The following is a 14,186-nucleotide window of genomic DNA, read 5'->3' as shown; positions in this document are numbered from 1 at the left end:
GGGTACCATTTTGAAGAGAGGGCATTTTAATCCTGAATTATTCTTATTAGTAGGCTATAAATATTTTGCACATTTGTTATAAGGAAGATTATTTGATTCAGAATCCAAAGGAAAACTGATATGTTTTAGGAGATTGAAGTGGGAAGAATCTTCTTGTTCTTACATCAAGGGCAATGAACTACAGGCAGCGTTCCAAGTAAAGTAGCTTTTCATCTAAGTGGGACTAATGATAATGGTTTACTAAGAAGTACAGATGTCTTCATGCTGATGCTCAGAGCCCAAATTAGATTAGCTACAGTGCTTGAATTTGGAATGCAGAAGCAATGCTAATCAAAGCTTTTATAAGCAAAGCTTAAAACGATGGCTACACTAAATGTGCATTTATACACCGAATTTTGTTAGATCACTATTGGCCTTTATTCTGGGCCAAGAGGCTCACAGCTTTAAATGATTAAAAAGCTCATGTTTCAGGATGATTTAAAAAATTATTCTACTTCTCTTTTTGGTCCAGTTGCTCTCACCTGTTAGCACAGTGATGGACTGTCCATTGTGTTTTGTTAGTTTATGCTTTCTTGTCAATCCAGCCTTTGACATGCCCTGGTCTTGATGGAAAAAGAGCAAACAATTTAGATTCTAAGTAGGAAAACATTAATATACTAAGAATGACCTAGCTTAGTGGAGTGGCTTGATTAACTTTCTTGCTGAGAGCTGTATTCCTCTAGGCATGAAATTCTCCTTACGGGCAGTGATAACTTTTTGACATCAAGTTAGTCTTTGGTGGCAGAGAAGATTAGAAAGACTCCTTTCTTTACTGAATTGCTTCTGCCCTCTTTCCAGTTCCCTCAGACTTCCAGGCCCTTTTTGCATAATACAGGTGCCATTTTTCTTCTCCTCTTTCCCTGCTAATTTCTTTCCATTCTTTAGGTTTTCACTCAGCAACTTTCCTGGAAAGCATTCCCTGTGGTAAAGCCTTCCTTTGTGGTAATAATAAAAATAATAACCATTTTGGAACACTTGGTACATACCAAGGACTATATTAATTACATTGCATGCACCTGTTGTTTTCAAATATTTTTAGTAGTCTGCTTCCAGCACCTTGGGTTGTGTCTCCTTATGAACATCTTTCCGAAGTCCTAGGGCTCTGAAGAACACAGTGTGACTGTCATTGGTGTACATACTCTCATTGAACTCAAACCCATTATTTGAACCTGAGGCAAAGGGAAGTTTAAAACAATTGCCCTGGATGAGTGGCAGAGCTGGGATATGAACTTAAATTTTCCACTAATATATTAGCTCTTAATTCTGTTCTACATTCCCCCAGTATAACTCAACTGCTGCCTTGTCCAATGTCCTCCATTATACAGCTTCTTAAGGCTTATCTTTGTGTCGCTAGCAACTAGCATGGTGTCCAGTCCATAACTGGGGCTTCATAAACTGGAACCTTAAAGTGGTTATATTCTCAAGTGTATTTTAATTTATTGTCTACCATGTTTTATCAAATTCATTGTTACCATTTTGTTTTTGTTATGAATTTGTTACATTGTTTCCAGCTAGCTCAAAGAATATTACCATTAGCCTTTACAGCACTTTTAGTATGTGGACAGTATCGTTATTCCAATTTTTCCATTGAGAAGGACATGTAAACCAATCATTATGGCTTATGGCTCAAAGAAATAATTAGCAGAACTAAGGCAAGTAGGATTGTTTTTTTTTTTTTTCCTAAGTTAGATCTACCAATATAAATGAATGAATGGAACTTCTAATTTTGGTTCCTTTCCATGGGCCAAAGGCTGTCATGTACAGATGATTTTTTTCAGGAATTTGATAAATTCACCCCATTTCCTACTAAGATGAAAAAATATCAAAATTTCATTTATTTTTGACAATCTAAGCATGAAATTCATTCTATCTCAATGTAGTAAGTCTCAGTATCTATATGAAACTTGGATTTTGATGCCTTATAGTACATATTTTAAAAAGTTTAACTAACCTGAGACTATTTCAAATAAAATCAACATCTAAGTAAAACAGCAATATATCATAAAGCTCTATTTCAACTGGGGGATATTTTATGCTGAATTGAGAATCTTTACTAATTTTTTATAACTAAAGTTATAATTTAATGAAAAGCTGCCTGATTTTCAGTTGTAGCAGTTTAAGTATCCTTTATCATAATGGCATGTTGCGAATCAAGTCAGTCACATTTAGTGAGCACATACTATGTGCAAGGCATTGGATGGTAGATACAGAGCTATGAGGGACATAGAAATGACTAAGACTTCTGTTTTCTGTGGTATGGTAGACTGGATATCCTAACCAACCCTCTTGCTGAAAACAAAAAATGTAGGATAGAATATTAATGAAAAACAAAATATTTTTAAATGCATAAATCCCAGTGGCCAAAATCTAATAGACAGTTTGAACCTAGAAGGTAAATTGAGCGTTGAAGTCGGCTTTTGACTTGAGCACATTTGCTTAACCTGAAAAACTTGCATGTTGATTTTCATTACTTCATGAAAATGTGAGAATAGAAGATAAAGCCAGAGCCTGGCTAGGTAGAACATCTACTAGGAGACTAAGTTAAATAAAGCTGAGACTCTGTAGTGCTATTCCCTCCATGTAAGGTAAACTAGGAAGAAATTGTCCTCTCCAAGGACTGAAAGGAAAATCTTCAACTTCAGTGGGAGGAAGGATTGGAAATACTCTCTGAAATTTTGGAACCACAACGAAGCCAACATACATCATTATACTGAAGTTGCAGAACACTGAAAATAAAGAGAAGATCTTAAAAGGAGCCAGAGAAGACAGTCTACCATGAAAGAATCCACAGTTGGACTGAGGGTTAAACTTTGAGAGTAACAATGGAAACCAGCATTCAGAGGAATAATGTTTTCAATGTGCTAAGAAAAGATGGCCGTGAATCTTGAAATATATTCACCTAAATATCTCAGAAGAACAAAAGTGAAATGGACATTTTTTTGAGAGAGTGTAAGAGTTTGTCACCAGCAATTCTGAAGGATGCGCTTTGGGAAAAAGGAAAGCTGCCCTAGTTGGAAGATAGAAGATAAAAGAGAAATGAAAAGAAAGTGGGATATATATAGAAAAATCTAATAATCATTGACTGTAGAAGACAATGACAGTAATGTTTTGTGCAGTTAAAAAATATAAGCCCAAATAAAACCCGAATATATGATAACAATAGCATCTAATCTGGGCAGATTATAAGATTCTTGTATCTTTTAGGGAAAATGGTGAAGATTGACTCAATTTAGATTATTCTTTTGCGTATCCATGTTAAAACCTTTAGGGTTACTACTAAAAGAATAGAAATAGAATGTAAACTATTTAAGCCAAAAAAGGAGAAATGGATTGCAGGATAATTAAGACATGGTTATTTTCCTTGAGGCTCTTAGTATTCTGGTAAGCAGTGATAGAGACACTTGAACTTTATTTAATGGATGATAGGAAGTCATTAAACGTTTTTAACAGTGGAGTGACAAATCGGAAAAAAACTACCTGTATAGATATAGATAGATACATAGATGTATACACACATATTTGTACATAAATATATGTATCTGAGCAAAGAGTTTACAAAAAAATTTCCCCCCTCTAAATTAGAATTTCACTTTTAGTTCTGTCTCTTTCTTTCCCTGGTACCTGACAGAGATTATCAGTATGTTTCCAGGAAACATTGCTTATGATAAAAATGTCCCTGATTGGTACAATGGATATCACTGGGAAAAAGAATAAATAAACCCTAGAGACCTGTTGGGAATGCCATGATTTGGGCCTTCCTGAGTGCAGAGATCCTTGTAATTGAGCATGTCTGTCGTGGGGACCATGGAAGCTCTGTCTGTGAAGTTAGAAGAAATGTCAGCACTTGTGGGACATGAGAAGCGTTTAAGGCAGGGCAGCTCTTTGACCTGCCCAGTATGAGTCTCATCTTGAGCCTGAATTACCACCACCTGTGTGGACTGTTAGAAGGCCTTCTGTGAAAGATGGTAGTATTTAATAAAACTAAAAATTCCCCTACCTACAGCTATTCATTCCTCTGGTACTGTCCCCTCATAGTAAAAGGACATTATGAAAAGACAGCTTTTATAAAGATGTTTATTAAATGTTGTTATTAGAACAATGTGAATGCCCAACAATCGGGAGTGGTTGAATAAAGGATGACACATCTATTCCATGCACTACTTAAAAGCCTTTAAAAATTACATCTCTACCAATAGACTTGGTGGTATTTTCTTTGAAGTATTGGCATATATAGAAAGTAAGGGGGCAGAGAAGTGTGTAAATATAATCCTGAGTATGTACATAATTACATAATCATATATATATATATGCATACATATACACAAACACATATATTGGGTTGATAATATAGGTTCATTTTGATGGAGGAGTTGATAGAAGGGGTAGATGAAGAATGAGGTGAAAAAAATGACCCTACAAATATATAATTTTATTTATCTAAATTTTATAAGTTGGTATATGCGTAAAGATATGGTATGGTTATCAAAATATTAAATGGCAGTTATCTGAAGACAATGAGTTTCAAGTAATTTTTGATGTTTTTCCTATATACTTTTAAAAAATATGCTTGTGTTTATGTCTTATATAATTATAGTTTTTATCATATAATAAATAAAATATAAATATATAAGTATATTTTTAAAAAGAAAAAATTAAAACAGCTGTTTTATTAAGGAGACAACTATTTGCTAAGTGCCTTCTATAAAGTGGTCTTCCCTTATCTGCAGTTTCACTTTCCGTGGTTTCGTGGTCAATATTAAATGAAAAATTCTAGAAATAAACAGTGAGTTCTAAATTTTGTGTTTTGAGTAGCATGATGAATTCTTGTGCAATCCTGCTGTGTCCTGCCCCAGATGTGAATCATCCCTTTGTTTAGAATAGCCATACTCTGTACACTACCCACGGAAGTCTCATGGCTTATAATTTGAGCCCATCTCTTTCTAACCATAGAGCCAACAGCACTTTACCGGCTTTCCTCCCGCATACCACGTTCCTTCTTTTATTTAAAATGAAGGTATTCTGTCCTGGAAGGATCTTTATATATGTAATAAAATTTTATTCTTAAGAGCTTTAGAGAAGGACTGCATCTGAGGTATTGGTTGTGTAGCATATCTTTAGGAATCCATAATTCTCTAAAGATTTTCACAATGAATAAATGGAGAGAGCTTCTGAGAGTTTGCGTAGCATGGTTATTAATGTTTTATATAGTGCGTGTGTATTTATTTGGTTTTTAAGGAAAGCATAATTATGCATGATTATGATAAATTGATTTATTTTTGAAATTTATTTGATCAAAAGTGGAAATTTAATAATTCCGTTGCATTCATTTTACAATGTTTTAATTCTCTATTCTTAGGTTATCTTCATTGTAATGAATACGATAGTCTGAGATTGAGGTGGCTGAGGCAGACATTAGAATCTTTCATCCCACAGCCTTTGGTAAATGTAATTAAAGTGTCCGAATTGGATGGCAGAGAAGTGGGAGATGCCGAGCCTGAAAAGTTTGACAAGGTACTTTTATTACATTGTGACAAACTGATGGACTCCCAATAATACCACTATTATGTTTCTTTGTTGTTTTCCATCTTCTTCCAGACAGAGCCTGATACAATTTCTCAGTACCCTGGGAAATTATGATAAAGTGAACATGGAAGTGTTTTTTATTTGATGGTCAGCATGGTTCAAAGGAAGCGATAACACTGGAGTTGGAGATTATAGAATATATATATTTTTTATTTCAAGGTACCTCAAAGATACTTGGGAAAAAATCAGATATTATTTGGGTCAGTACACAAATGTATACTGTATTGCTTTAATATAAAAGAGTATAGCAGTTGAAGAAAAAGAGCATTTCAGTAAACTGAATTGAAATGGTAAATACCAAGAATTCAGAAAAATAGTAATGTCTTTTTAAAATGAGTAACTTTTGTAAAAGTTTTTGTATAATAGTTAAAAATATGAAATATTAGTAGACATTTTTAGACTTTTAGTCCTCCCATTACCCCTTCACTCCCCTCTCCCAAAAAAAACAAACACTGAAAGTGCACAGGAAATTTTTCTGAAAAGTATTAGTGAAGAAATGCTATAAAGAAGTACTTACCATGATGTATTTTTGGTTTTAAAAGAAATGTCTTTATTTATTTGCTGTTTTTTTTATTATGTTTTACATAGCTTCCCTCTATATTTTGTATCTGAGAATATATTTTTAGCACATTTTTGCATTATGTGCCCCTTTTTTCTCTAGGTGTTAGTTGATGCTCCATGTTCAAATGATCGAAGTTGGTTGTTCTCTTCTGATTCTCAGAAGGCAGCCTGTAGGATAAGCCAAAGGAGGAATTTGCCTGTTTTACAAATAGAACTCATAAGGTAAGGGCTATTAATAGAAATGTTTATTTTGGTTTCTAATGTAATTTAAATAGGCATAACAAAACATGCCTATTGTTATGCCTATTGACATAGGGAAGCCCCCAAATGGAGGGTTTTCTGTGTAAGTGTCAGTAATTATTCCTCCAGAGACTGCGCCTAGAAAATTTTCAACCTCTTTCTTTTCAGTCCTCATGCTGTAATGTCCCCTTTGCCCCTGCCCAGTCAGTGAAATACAGCTTTGTTGTGCATTGTCTTTTAAAGGGCACAGATGATTTTACTCTGGTTTAAAATTAGTTGTTTATATGAAGACCATCTCAAGCTTAGGGTTCATCACCCTATTCTTTCACCAGAATTTGAGCAGTTTCTCTTGTAAGAGAAGCTTGGGACCAAGATGCATTTTTTTTTTTTTTAAATAATGGACTCATTGTTCTGGTTGAGTCAGCCTCCTAGAAAGTGGTAGTTCATTGTTAGCATTTATCTCCCCTCTAAGAATTTTCCAGAGCACATGACCACTGAGAGATACTTGGTTTCCTTCATAACAAAGGCATTTTGGGACATCTTGTCCTGGTTTCAAAAAAATATTTGTGCTTATACCCTCCTCCCAAGTAATCCTATTGTTTAATGATAAATACAGACTATCTGGAATATTTAAAATATAATTAAATGATGCCTTATCACTCATTACTTCTTACATGTGAAATGAGGATGAGTGACAGGTCTATGCACTGCTCACAACTTGCTTAACTTCCTACTTCTGATTGATTTACAACAATGAAATATGCTATTACCTGAGTTTTACAGCCAGTACTAATACATAGTCTTGTTCTTGTACCAGCTGATATATCAGCTCATTATGGTGATTCTTGGTGGTACCTACCAGAGTATTCTAAACATTTCTCATCAGGCAGTTAGACTATTTGTTTTTATGCCTCCAGTGTAGCCTTTCATATACTATAATCCTAAGATATTTTGAGAATTCCATATCACCTTTCTCTTCTCTTTGGTTATCAGCTTTGGAGTATTGCATAGCATGAGCTCTGCATATTCTTTCTCACCTAAACTTTCCTGATCTGACTTCTTAGTTGATTATTACTGCTTCTCTGGACCTTGCTATTGTTAGACCTTATACACCTTGAGACAGACGCTAAATCTTCTGATGGCTTATTAGCATTGTGACCTCTAATATTTTTCTTTAAGCTGTGAGTAAGCAACCAGGATTATAAAGAATATTATTTTTCCTCTCTCTCTCGTGAAAAATCCTCCTTTTACTTTTTCTTCCTGTTCATTACCAAGCTTTCTGTGTTTTATGTACTGCTTTCCTGCTACTTTGTCTCAATTCATTGTAATATATTCAGATAATACAAATGAAGCAAAAGGCCCCTTGGCCAAACACCCAGCCAAATACCAGCTTTGTTCACAGAGTTAACTGTTGGACTTAAGGTTGGGTATACTCTCCCAAATGTTTTCTATAGTTTTTCTTACAACTACATATACATAGAGAGATACATTAAAAAATAACTGTCATTATGTATATATTTTTCTGAAACTTGCTTTTTTTATATTTAATATTTCTTAAAGTCTTTTTACTTATAGATCTACTTTGTTTTCTTCAACTTCTGTGAAATATTCAATAGGGTCAGTCTATCATATTCTATTTAGTTCTCTATTTTTAGTAATTACATTATTATTATTATTAGTTTTTACTTTTACGGATTATCCTTTAATTTGTCTCATTGGACACACATGCTAAAAATTTTCTTGCTTTAAATATCAAGAAGTGGAACTGAAGATCAAACATTTTGATATATAAACTGAATTGTTTTCTAAAATGGCTATACCAGATCTGCACTTTCTGTTGTGTTTGACTTTGTTGACTTCTTGTTTCTTCTTAAAATATCCTCTTCTCTTGATTTTTATGATCATATATTTGATTTCCTGGATTTCTTTTTACTTATTTTTTTAATTTGCTCCTAATCAGCTCATCCCATAAATTTTGGGTTTCCTTAGGCTACTGATGTTAGCTCTTTTCTCTGTTTCTTTGATGGCTTCAACTGATATAAGATGCTTTCTCCAAAATATAGATCTAAGCTCAGATCTTCCTCCTTTGTCTAAGACCTATATATTCAGTTACCTATCAGAGATCTCCATTTGGAAGCCCCTCAGACACATGAAACTCAATTTACCATAAACTCATAATTTCTAATGCTCTCTTGCTCCCACCCAACCAACATTAATAAAACAAAAAATCAAATAGAAACCCAGCAACATGCCTCTTTTCTTCTCTTCCATATCTTAATAATTACCATACGTACCACCATGCATTTGCCTAAGTCAGAAATTAATCTCCAACTTCTCTATCTCATATCCAATCTATCAGTAAGACATTTCAGTTGGACCTGTTAAATATTTCTCAAGTCCATCCAATTATTTCCGTCATTAATAGCCTAATCTAAGCCACCAGCATCTGTCATTTAAATTATTGCAACTGGCTTCTAATGGCCCTGTACGTCTCCAGGTGTGAGCTCTACTTCTTCACTCTCTCTAGTAAAACCAAATCTAATCTGAAATGTAAATCTGATCTTGTCATTTTCCTTTTTGAAATCCTGCAGTAGTTCTCCCCATTACTATAAAATGTCAAATGCATTAATATGATATTCAGATCCACTTTGGATATGGTTCCTTCTTACTTCACTAGCCTCATCATCTCAGGACTCTTCTTGCATTGTGTTCCAACTAAGCAGCTCATCAAACTCAGTGTCTCCTTTTTGAGGCTACTGCATTTCCTGTTCCTTTTGCTTAAGAGTTCTAACCACCCTCCCCTTTCTCTTGGCAAACTCTACTGGTTCCTCAGAAATCAGCTCCGATATCTCCTTATTGAAGCCTTACCTTCCCTAGGACTGAGACTGATATTCTTGTCATGTTTTTACCTTTATTAAAAAATATATTGATTGTCAGTTCCTCTGATTGACATTTGCCCAATACTTGTCTCTCCTCAACGTGACTATAAGCCCTGTGGGAGCATGGGTTGTCAAATGGTTTTTATTCCCATTATATAATTTGTTTCCTGGCATGTAGAAGGCGGTCAGTAAATAATTGTTTAAGAACACTAAATTACAAGGGCTGAGTATTTAGAGTTTATATCTATAATTAAATTACTAGCAAAGTTAATCTGACAAAAATAATAACATGATCATTATTATGCTGAATGGTAATTAGGCATAAATGTAAAGCAATTTGCATAATTTATTTTGATTAGTATTCTTTTACATAACCAAAGCATAGTTTTAGTTTTAGTTTAGCTCTTTTCCCCATTTAATGCATCTCCCGTATCATAATATAGTATTTCAGTAATCACCACGAAGATCATGCATTCATGTAGAACTTAGGTAGGCATATTATTATGCCCTAACAACTAAGGTTCTTCTTTAGTGGCCACACCTCTCTCCCATTTTCTTACTCCACAATAGGAATGGCTTTAGCCCCACATCACTGTAGTAACATATTGACAGGGCATAAAACTGACATCTCAGTCATTTATGACTGGGAAAGACCATCATACCAGAAATCTCTCATTCTTTAACTTGAGCAGATAATTTATATTCCCCGCCTCTAATGCCTGGTCTATGAGAGGTTTTGGAGTCACTTGAAGCAGCTGAAACTCTGAGTCCCTTGATTGTGTAATTATAGTGATAAAGGGGAAAAAACAGATAGCCAAGCTATAGGCACAGAAAATGGTTCCTTAATTCTCTAACATCTACAAATCTGGAGGTTAAAAAATAAAGGAAAAAAAATGGTAATTTCAGTGGCAATCTCTCTGTTATCTCCTGACTCCAAAAAAAAATGAAGAAAAACAGTCTATAGTAATTTTCTCATCACAGATAGCTCTGTTACTATACCGCATACAAAGAAGTTTAGATCTTCCTCACCCGGTCATTGCATTATCTTCCTTTAACAAAAGGCAATCCTTTTTTTCCACCATGAGAAATTAAATGTTTTAAATGCAAACATATGCAATAGAGTAAATACTCTGATGTATGTGAGTCAGAAGTATAAAGGATTGATAGTAGCTCCTTATTTGTATTTGCAAAGAACAATTAGAAAGCAGGCAAACAAACACTGTCTACCATGATATAGTGGACAGAAGATGGTACTCAGAAAGAAAAAAGGAGTGGAAAGATTAGTTAGAGGCAAATAAACAATACTTTTTTATTGTGCTATTTTGTCGAAGACTAGACCTTTACCTTCATTTGTCTGCTAACAGATATGATATACGAAAGTACTTTATGCCTTCTATGGCATTATATTCACGGATCTTACAAGAAATCATTTATATTTACATTAAATCGGCAGCCTGCATAGTGTTCAGAATTATAGATTTTAAAAACACTATATTCTACAACTCAATATTCTACAACCAAATAGTAATCTTGTACATGTTTTTATGATTGTGATACTTAAATGAAAATAGATGCTTCATTTAATAGAAGTTTCTCGATGTTAATTTTTTAAAAAGGAGTAATGTTATTAGATATGGAATAATAATAGGTATATAATCTTTTAAAAATTCTTTAAAAAATTAATGTACATATAGAATATAGAGTATATGTTATCATGAAAGTAGTAATCTAACCTGATTTTTTTTTTTTAGCATGAAAAGCTCACTGGAAGGCATAGTGATGACAGGAGAAAGATCTCAAAGCATAGTTCATTGTACACTTATTGAGAACTCTGATTTATCATACAGAAGTGGAAAAATTAGAATCTTCTATTAAATTTTATAAAACATGAACATAAAAAGTATATTCAAGTCACTCACACATCTGTCTCCCAAACCATTTTCAGAAGATGAGAATATGGGAGAGGCTATACGGAGTAATTGAACATAAGCCAATTCTATTAATAGAGTGCCATTTGAAAGTATACCTTTATTATCATTTCTCAAAATAATTTCTGAGACCAGTCATTTATGTTACATACTATATATGTACACACTATATAATCAGATTCTCTTGCTTCGTTTTTACTTAAATATATTAAGAAAAAACAGTGGGAAGATATGCTAGAAATGTTATGTATGTAGTCTTTTTAGAAAGTGGCCATGATGTTTGTGCAAGAGAAGTTTATGTGATGTTATGTGGGAAAGCACAAACTGAAAAGTATGATTTATAACAAAAATATAGGTATCTTATTGCAGTAATGTATCATGTCATCCATTTCCTCCAAGGAAATCCATCACATTTAAAATGCTGACCCCTTCTGGTTTTCTTTTTTTACCACTTGACAAGTGAAATCCAATTTGTGAACTCATTGAAAAAGGAAACTTAGATTATTTTGTAACATTTTGAAAATTTGTATAAATCATCGATATAACAACCCTTAAAAAGTGGTACTTTGGACAGTAAAAATCGTATTTAAAAAATAAACATTAAAGAAAAATCACCAGTCATCTCTCTGTCATGCTTTTGAGCTGAGATAAGGGATACCTTAGTGGCTGTGGAGCATGGGCCTTCGTCATCCATCAACATAGTAACCGAAACATTATGTGTTCATGTTGGAAAAATAATCTTTGGACATACAGTTCTATTTCCACCACTCCATGGAAATATTCCATGGAATATTACCACCACTCTTTCAGCTATGTATATATATTCTTTTTAAAGTTCAACTAATTCAGTTAACTTTGCATACTTTCATCATATGCTTAGTCTTATGTTTGAACTCCAGAAGACAAAAGCAAACCACTCTTAATACTGCTATTACTACTTTTGCTACTACTACTAATTCTCTTCCTCCTCCTCTTTTATTTTCATTATTCTTTAAGTTAGGCGGCAAGAGTCCAAGGTTTTGAGATTAAAAATCTGTTATTTGGGCAAAACACATGCTTCTTTATAGTAAGAGTTTATAAATCAAAATATTCCACATTAAATGAAATTGTAAAAGATTGAGGAGACATTCATAGCTAGTTTGTAGCTATTGTATTTTCAATCATAAAACCGTATCTCAAATGTAGATTGATAGTATGAAATACAATCTTGATAATAAGATTTTATCACCATTTATTAATTTATTCAACATTTATTAAGTGTCTGCTTTGTATCAGGAACTTTACTAGGTACTGCAGATCCTAAAATATATGGGAAATTATCTTTGTTCTCAAGGTCCTCAGAAAAATTATCATAAAATGTGGTAAGAACATAATAATAGAAGTAAAGGGTGCATGGGGAACAAGAGGAGAGACACTTAATTTAGCTGAGGTTAAGAATGTGGTGTGGATGTATGAAGGTGTATCTTACCAAATAAACAACAGATAAATATTTAAACTGAAGATATTTTTTTTCTAATAATTTCTCCTAATTATTAAGGTACTATAGTCTCATAAAGCATTTGGATTATACAAAGAAACATAAAGAAGAAAATAAGCCATTTGTCGAAAGAAACTGTCATATTGACTTATTTCCTTTGATTGCATATATTATTTACAAAGATGGAAATCAGTGATATACTGATTTTGATATCTTTTTTCCATTTAATTTATTATGAACATTTTAATTATTAAATAATCTTTGAAAACATACTTATGAAATGGCTACATCATTTTAAATCATTCATTCAGATAGAAGTATCAAAGACTGTTCTTTCTAATGATAGAATCTCATTAATGCAGAAAGAAGATAACAAAAACATATCTTAATGGAGATTAAAACATCAGCTTTTTATTGATCTGGGCAAGAACTGGATGACTTTTTAGGGAAGAAGCTAGCAGCTGGACTGTGATCCATTTCTCTTTTGATTTCCCAGGAAACACTCCCACAGAAAGAAAGAAGGCAGGTGACCGAGTTAAACATGTTGATAACTGACCTTATTGGTAAATAGACTAATGAATTTTGCTAAGAGGAGGATTCTTACCAATGGCATGCTTTGAGGAGACTGTCTTTGGTTAGGATTGCCTATGATAAATACAATCTACAATCTATAGATTTATGAGGCATGACTTTCTGGAGAATGTCATATAAGCTATTCAACTCCCTAAGATATGCTGAAGGTGTAACAACCTAAATGGTCCCCATCGTGTGAAGTGACCTGTGAACTTAGCTTAGAGAGCTCATCTATTCTGAGCTAGAAGCAAGACTTATTTAGGAAGCCACGTCAGATGTCCCTGCTTCTTTTGTGCCAATTGATTACTTGCTTACTTGAAATTATTAAAAGCTTAATAGTGAGTAATATCTCTGGTTTATGAGAATGCGATTTGATAATTCAGTCCATTGAGTTAACTCATCCCTAAATCCCACCAGGCATCTCTGATGAAACTAAATTGAAAAACATGATTTGGACCCGAGTCTCAAGTGCAAGCCTCTTATTCCACTCCCACATCTAAGTCTTAGAACTCAATCATCTCATCCAGCCACCTGTTAGACAGAAAATAAGAGCTCTCCTCTTATATCTTCTGCATGGAAACATGATTAAGAGGACGAAGGGATAGGACCTGGTGTGCCAGAGCTCAGAGAAGTCCAAGAGAACAAGAGAGGTTGTGATGCTCGTGAATAGTAACTTCATCCATTTTGGCTTCATCTGCTAGTCAAATAATAACAGTAGACGCCACTCATTGACTGCATTAGCTGGGTTTCCTCTTGTTCGCAGAGGCTCAAGTAAATAGGTGGAGAGACTCTTAAATTGTTCTCTCCAGCATTATGCTTACCTCTGCCTTGTGGGTAGGAGGGGAGGAATCTCCTCCTTTGTAGAAACATGAGGCAAGGAGGGTGATGGTTCTCCTCTAACCATTT

At 33.8% G+C, this 14,186-nt stretch overlaps 1 protein-coding gene across 6 annotated transcripts in view; it reads left to right on the top strand.

The window, feature by feature from the left end:
* Nucleotides 1-14,186, top strand: part of NSUN3 (NOP2/Sun RNA methyltransferase 3) — a 45,642-nt gene that overhangs the window by 13,220 nt on the left and 18,236 nt on the right. For 5 of the 6 annotated variants that reach the window (XM_039878241.1, XM_039878243.1, XM_039878246.1 and 2 more), the window contains 2 exons: nt 5,396-5,550; nt 6,284-6,405. In XM_039878241.1, coding sequence (XP_039734175.1) covers nt 5,396-5,550; nt 6,284-6,405 — 277 coding nt within the window. Of the gene's footprint in view, nt 1-5,395; nt 5,551-6,283; nt 6,406-11,053; nt 12,307-14,186 lie in introns of those variants that run through there. The other variant, XM_039878247.1, reaches the window with a different exon arrangement.

Source organism: Pteropus medius, unplaced genomic scaffold (genome assembly GCF_902729225.1).
Source record: "Pteropus medius unplaced genomic scaffold, Ma_sr-lr_union100, whole genome shotgun sequence".
NCBI lineage: Eukaryota > Metazoa > Chordata > Mammalia > Chiroptera > Pteropodidae > Pteropus > Pteropus medius.
This window is presented reverse-complemented; position numbering and strand designations above follow the sequence as displayed.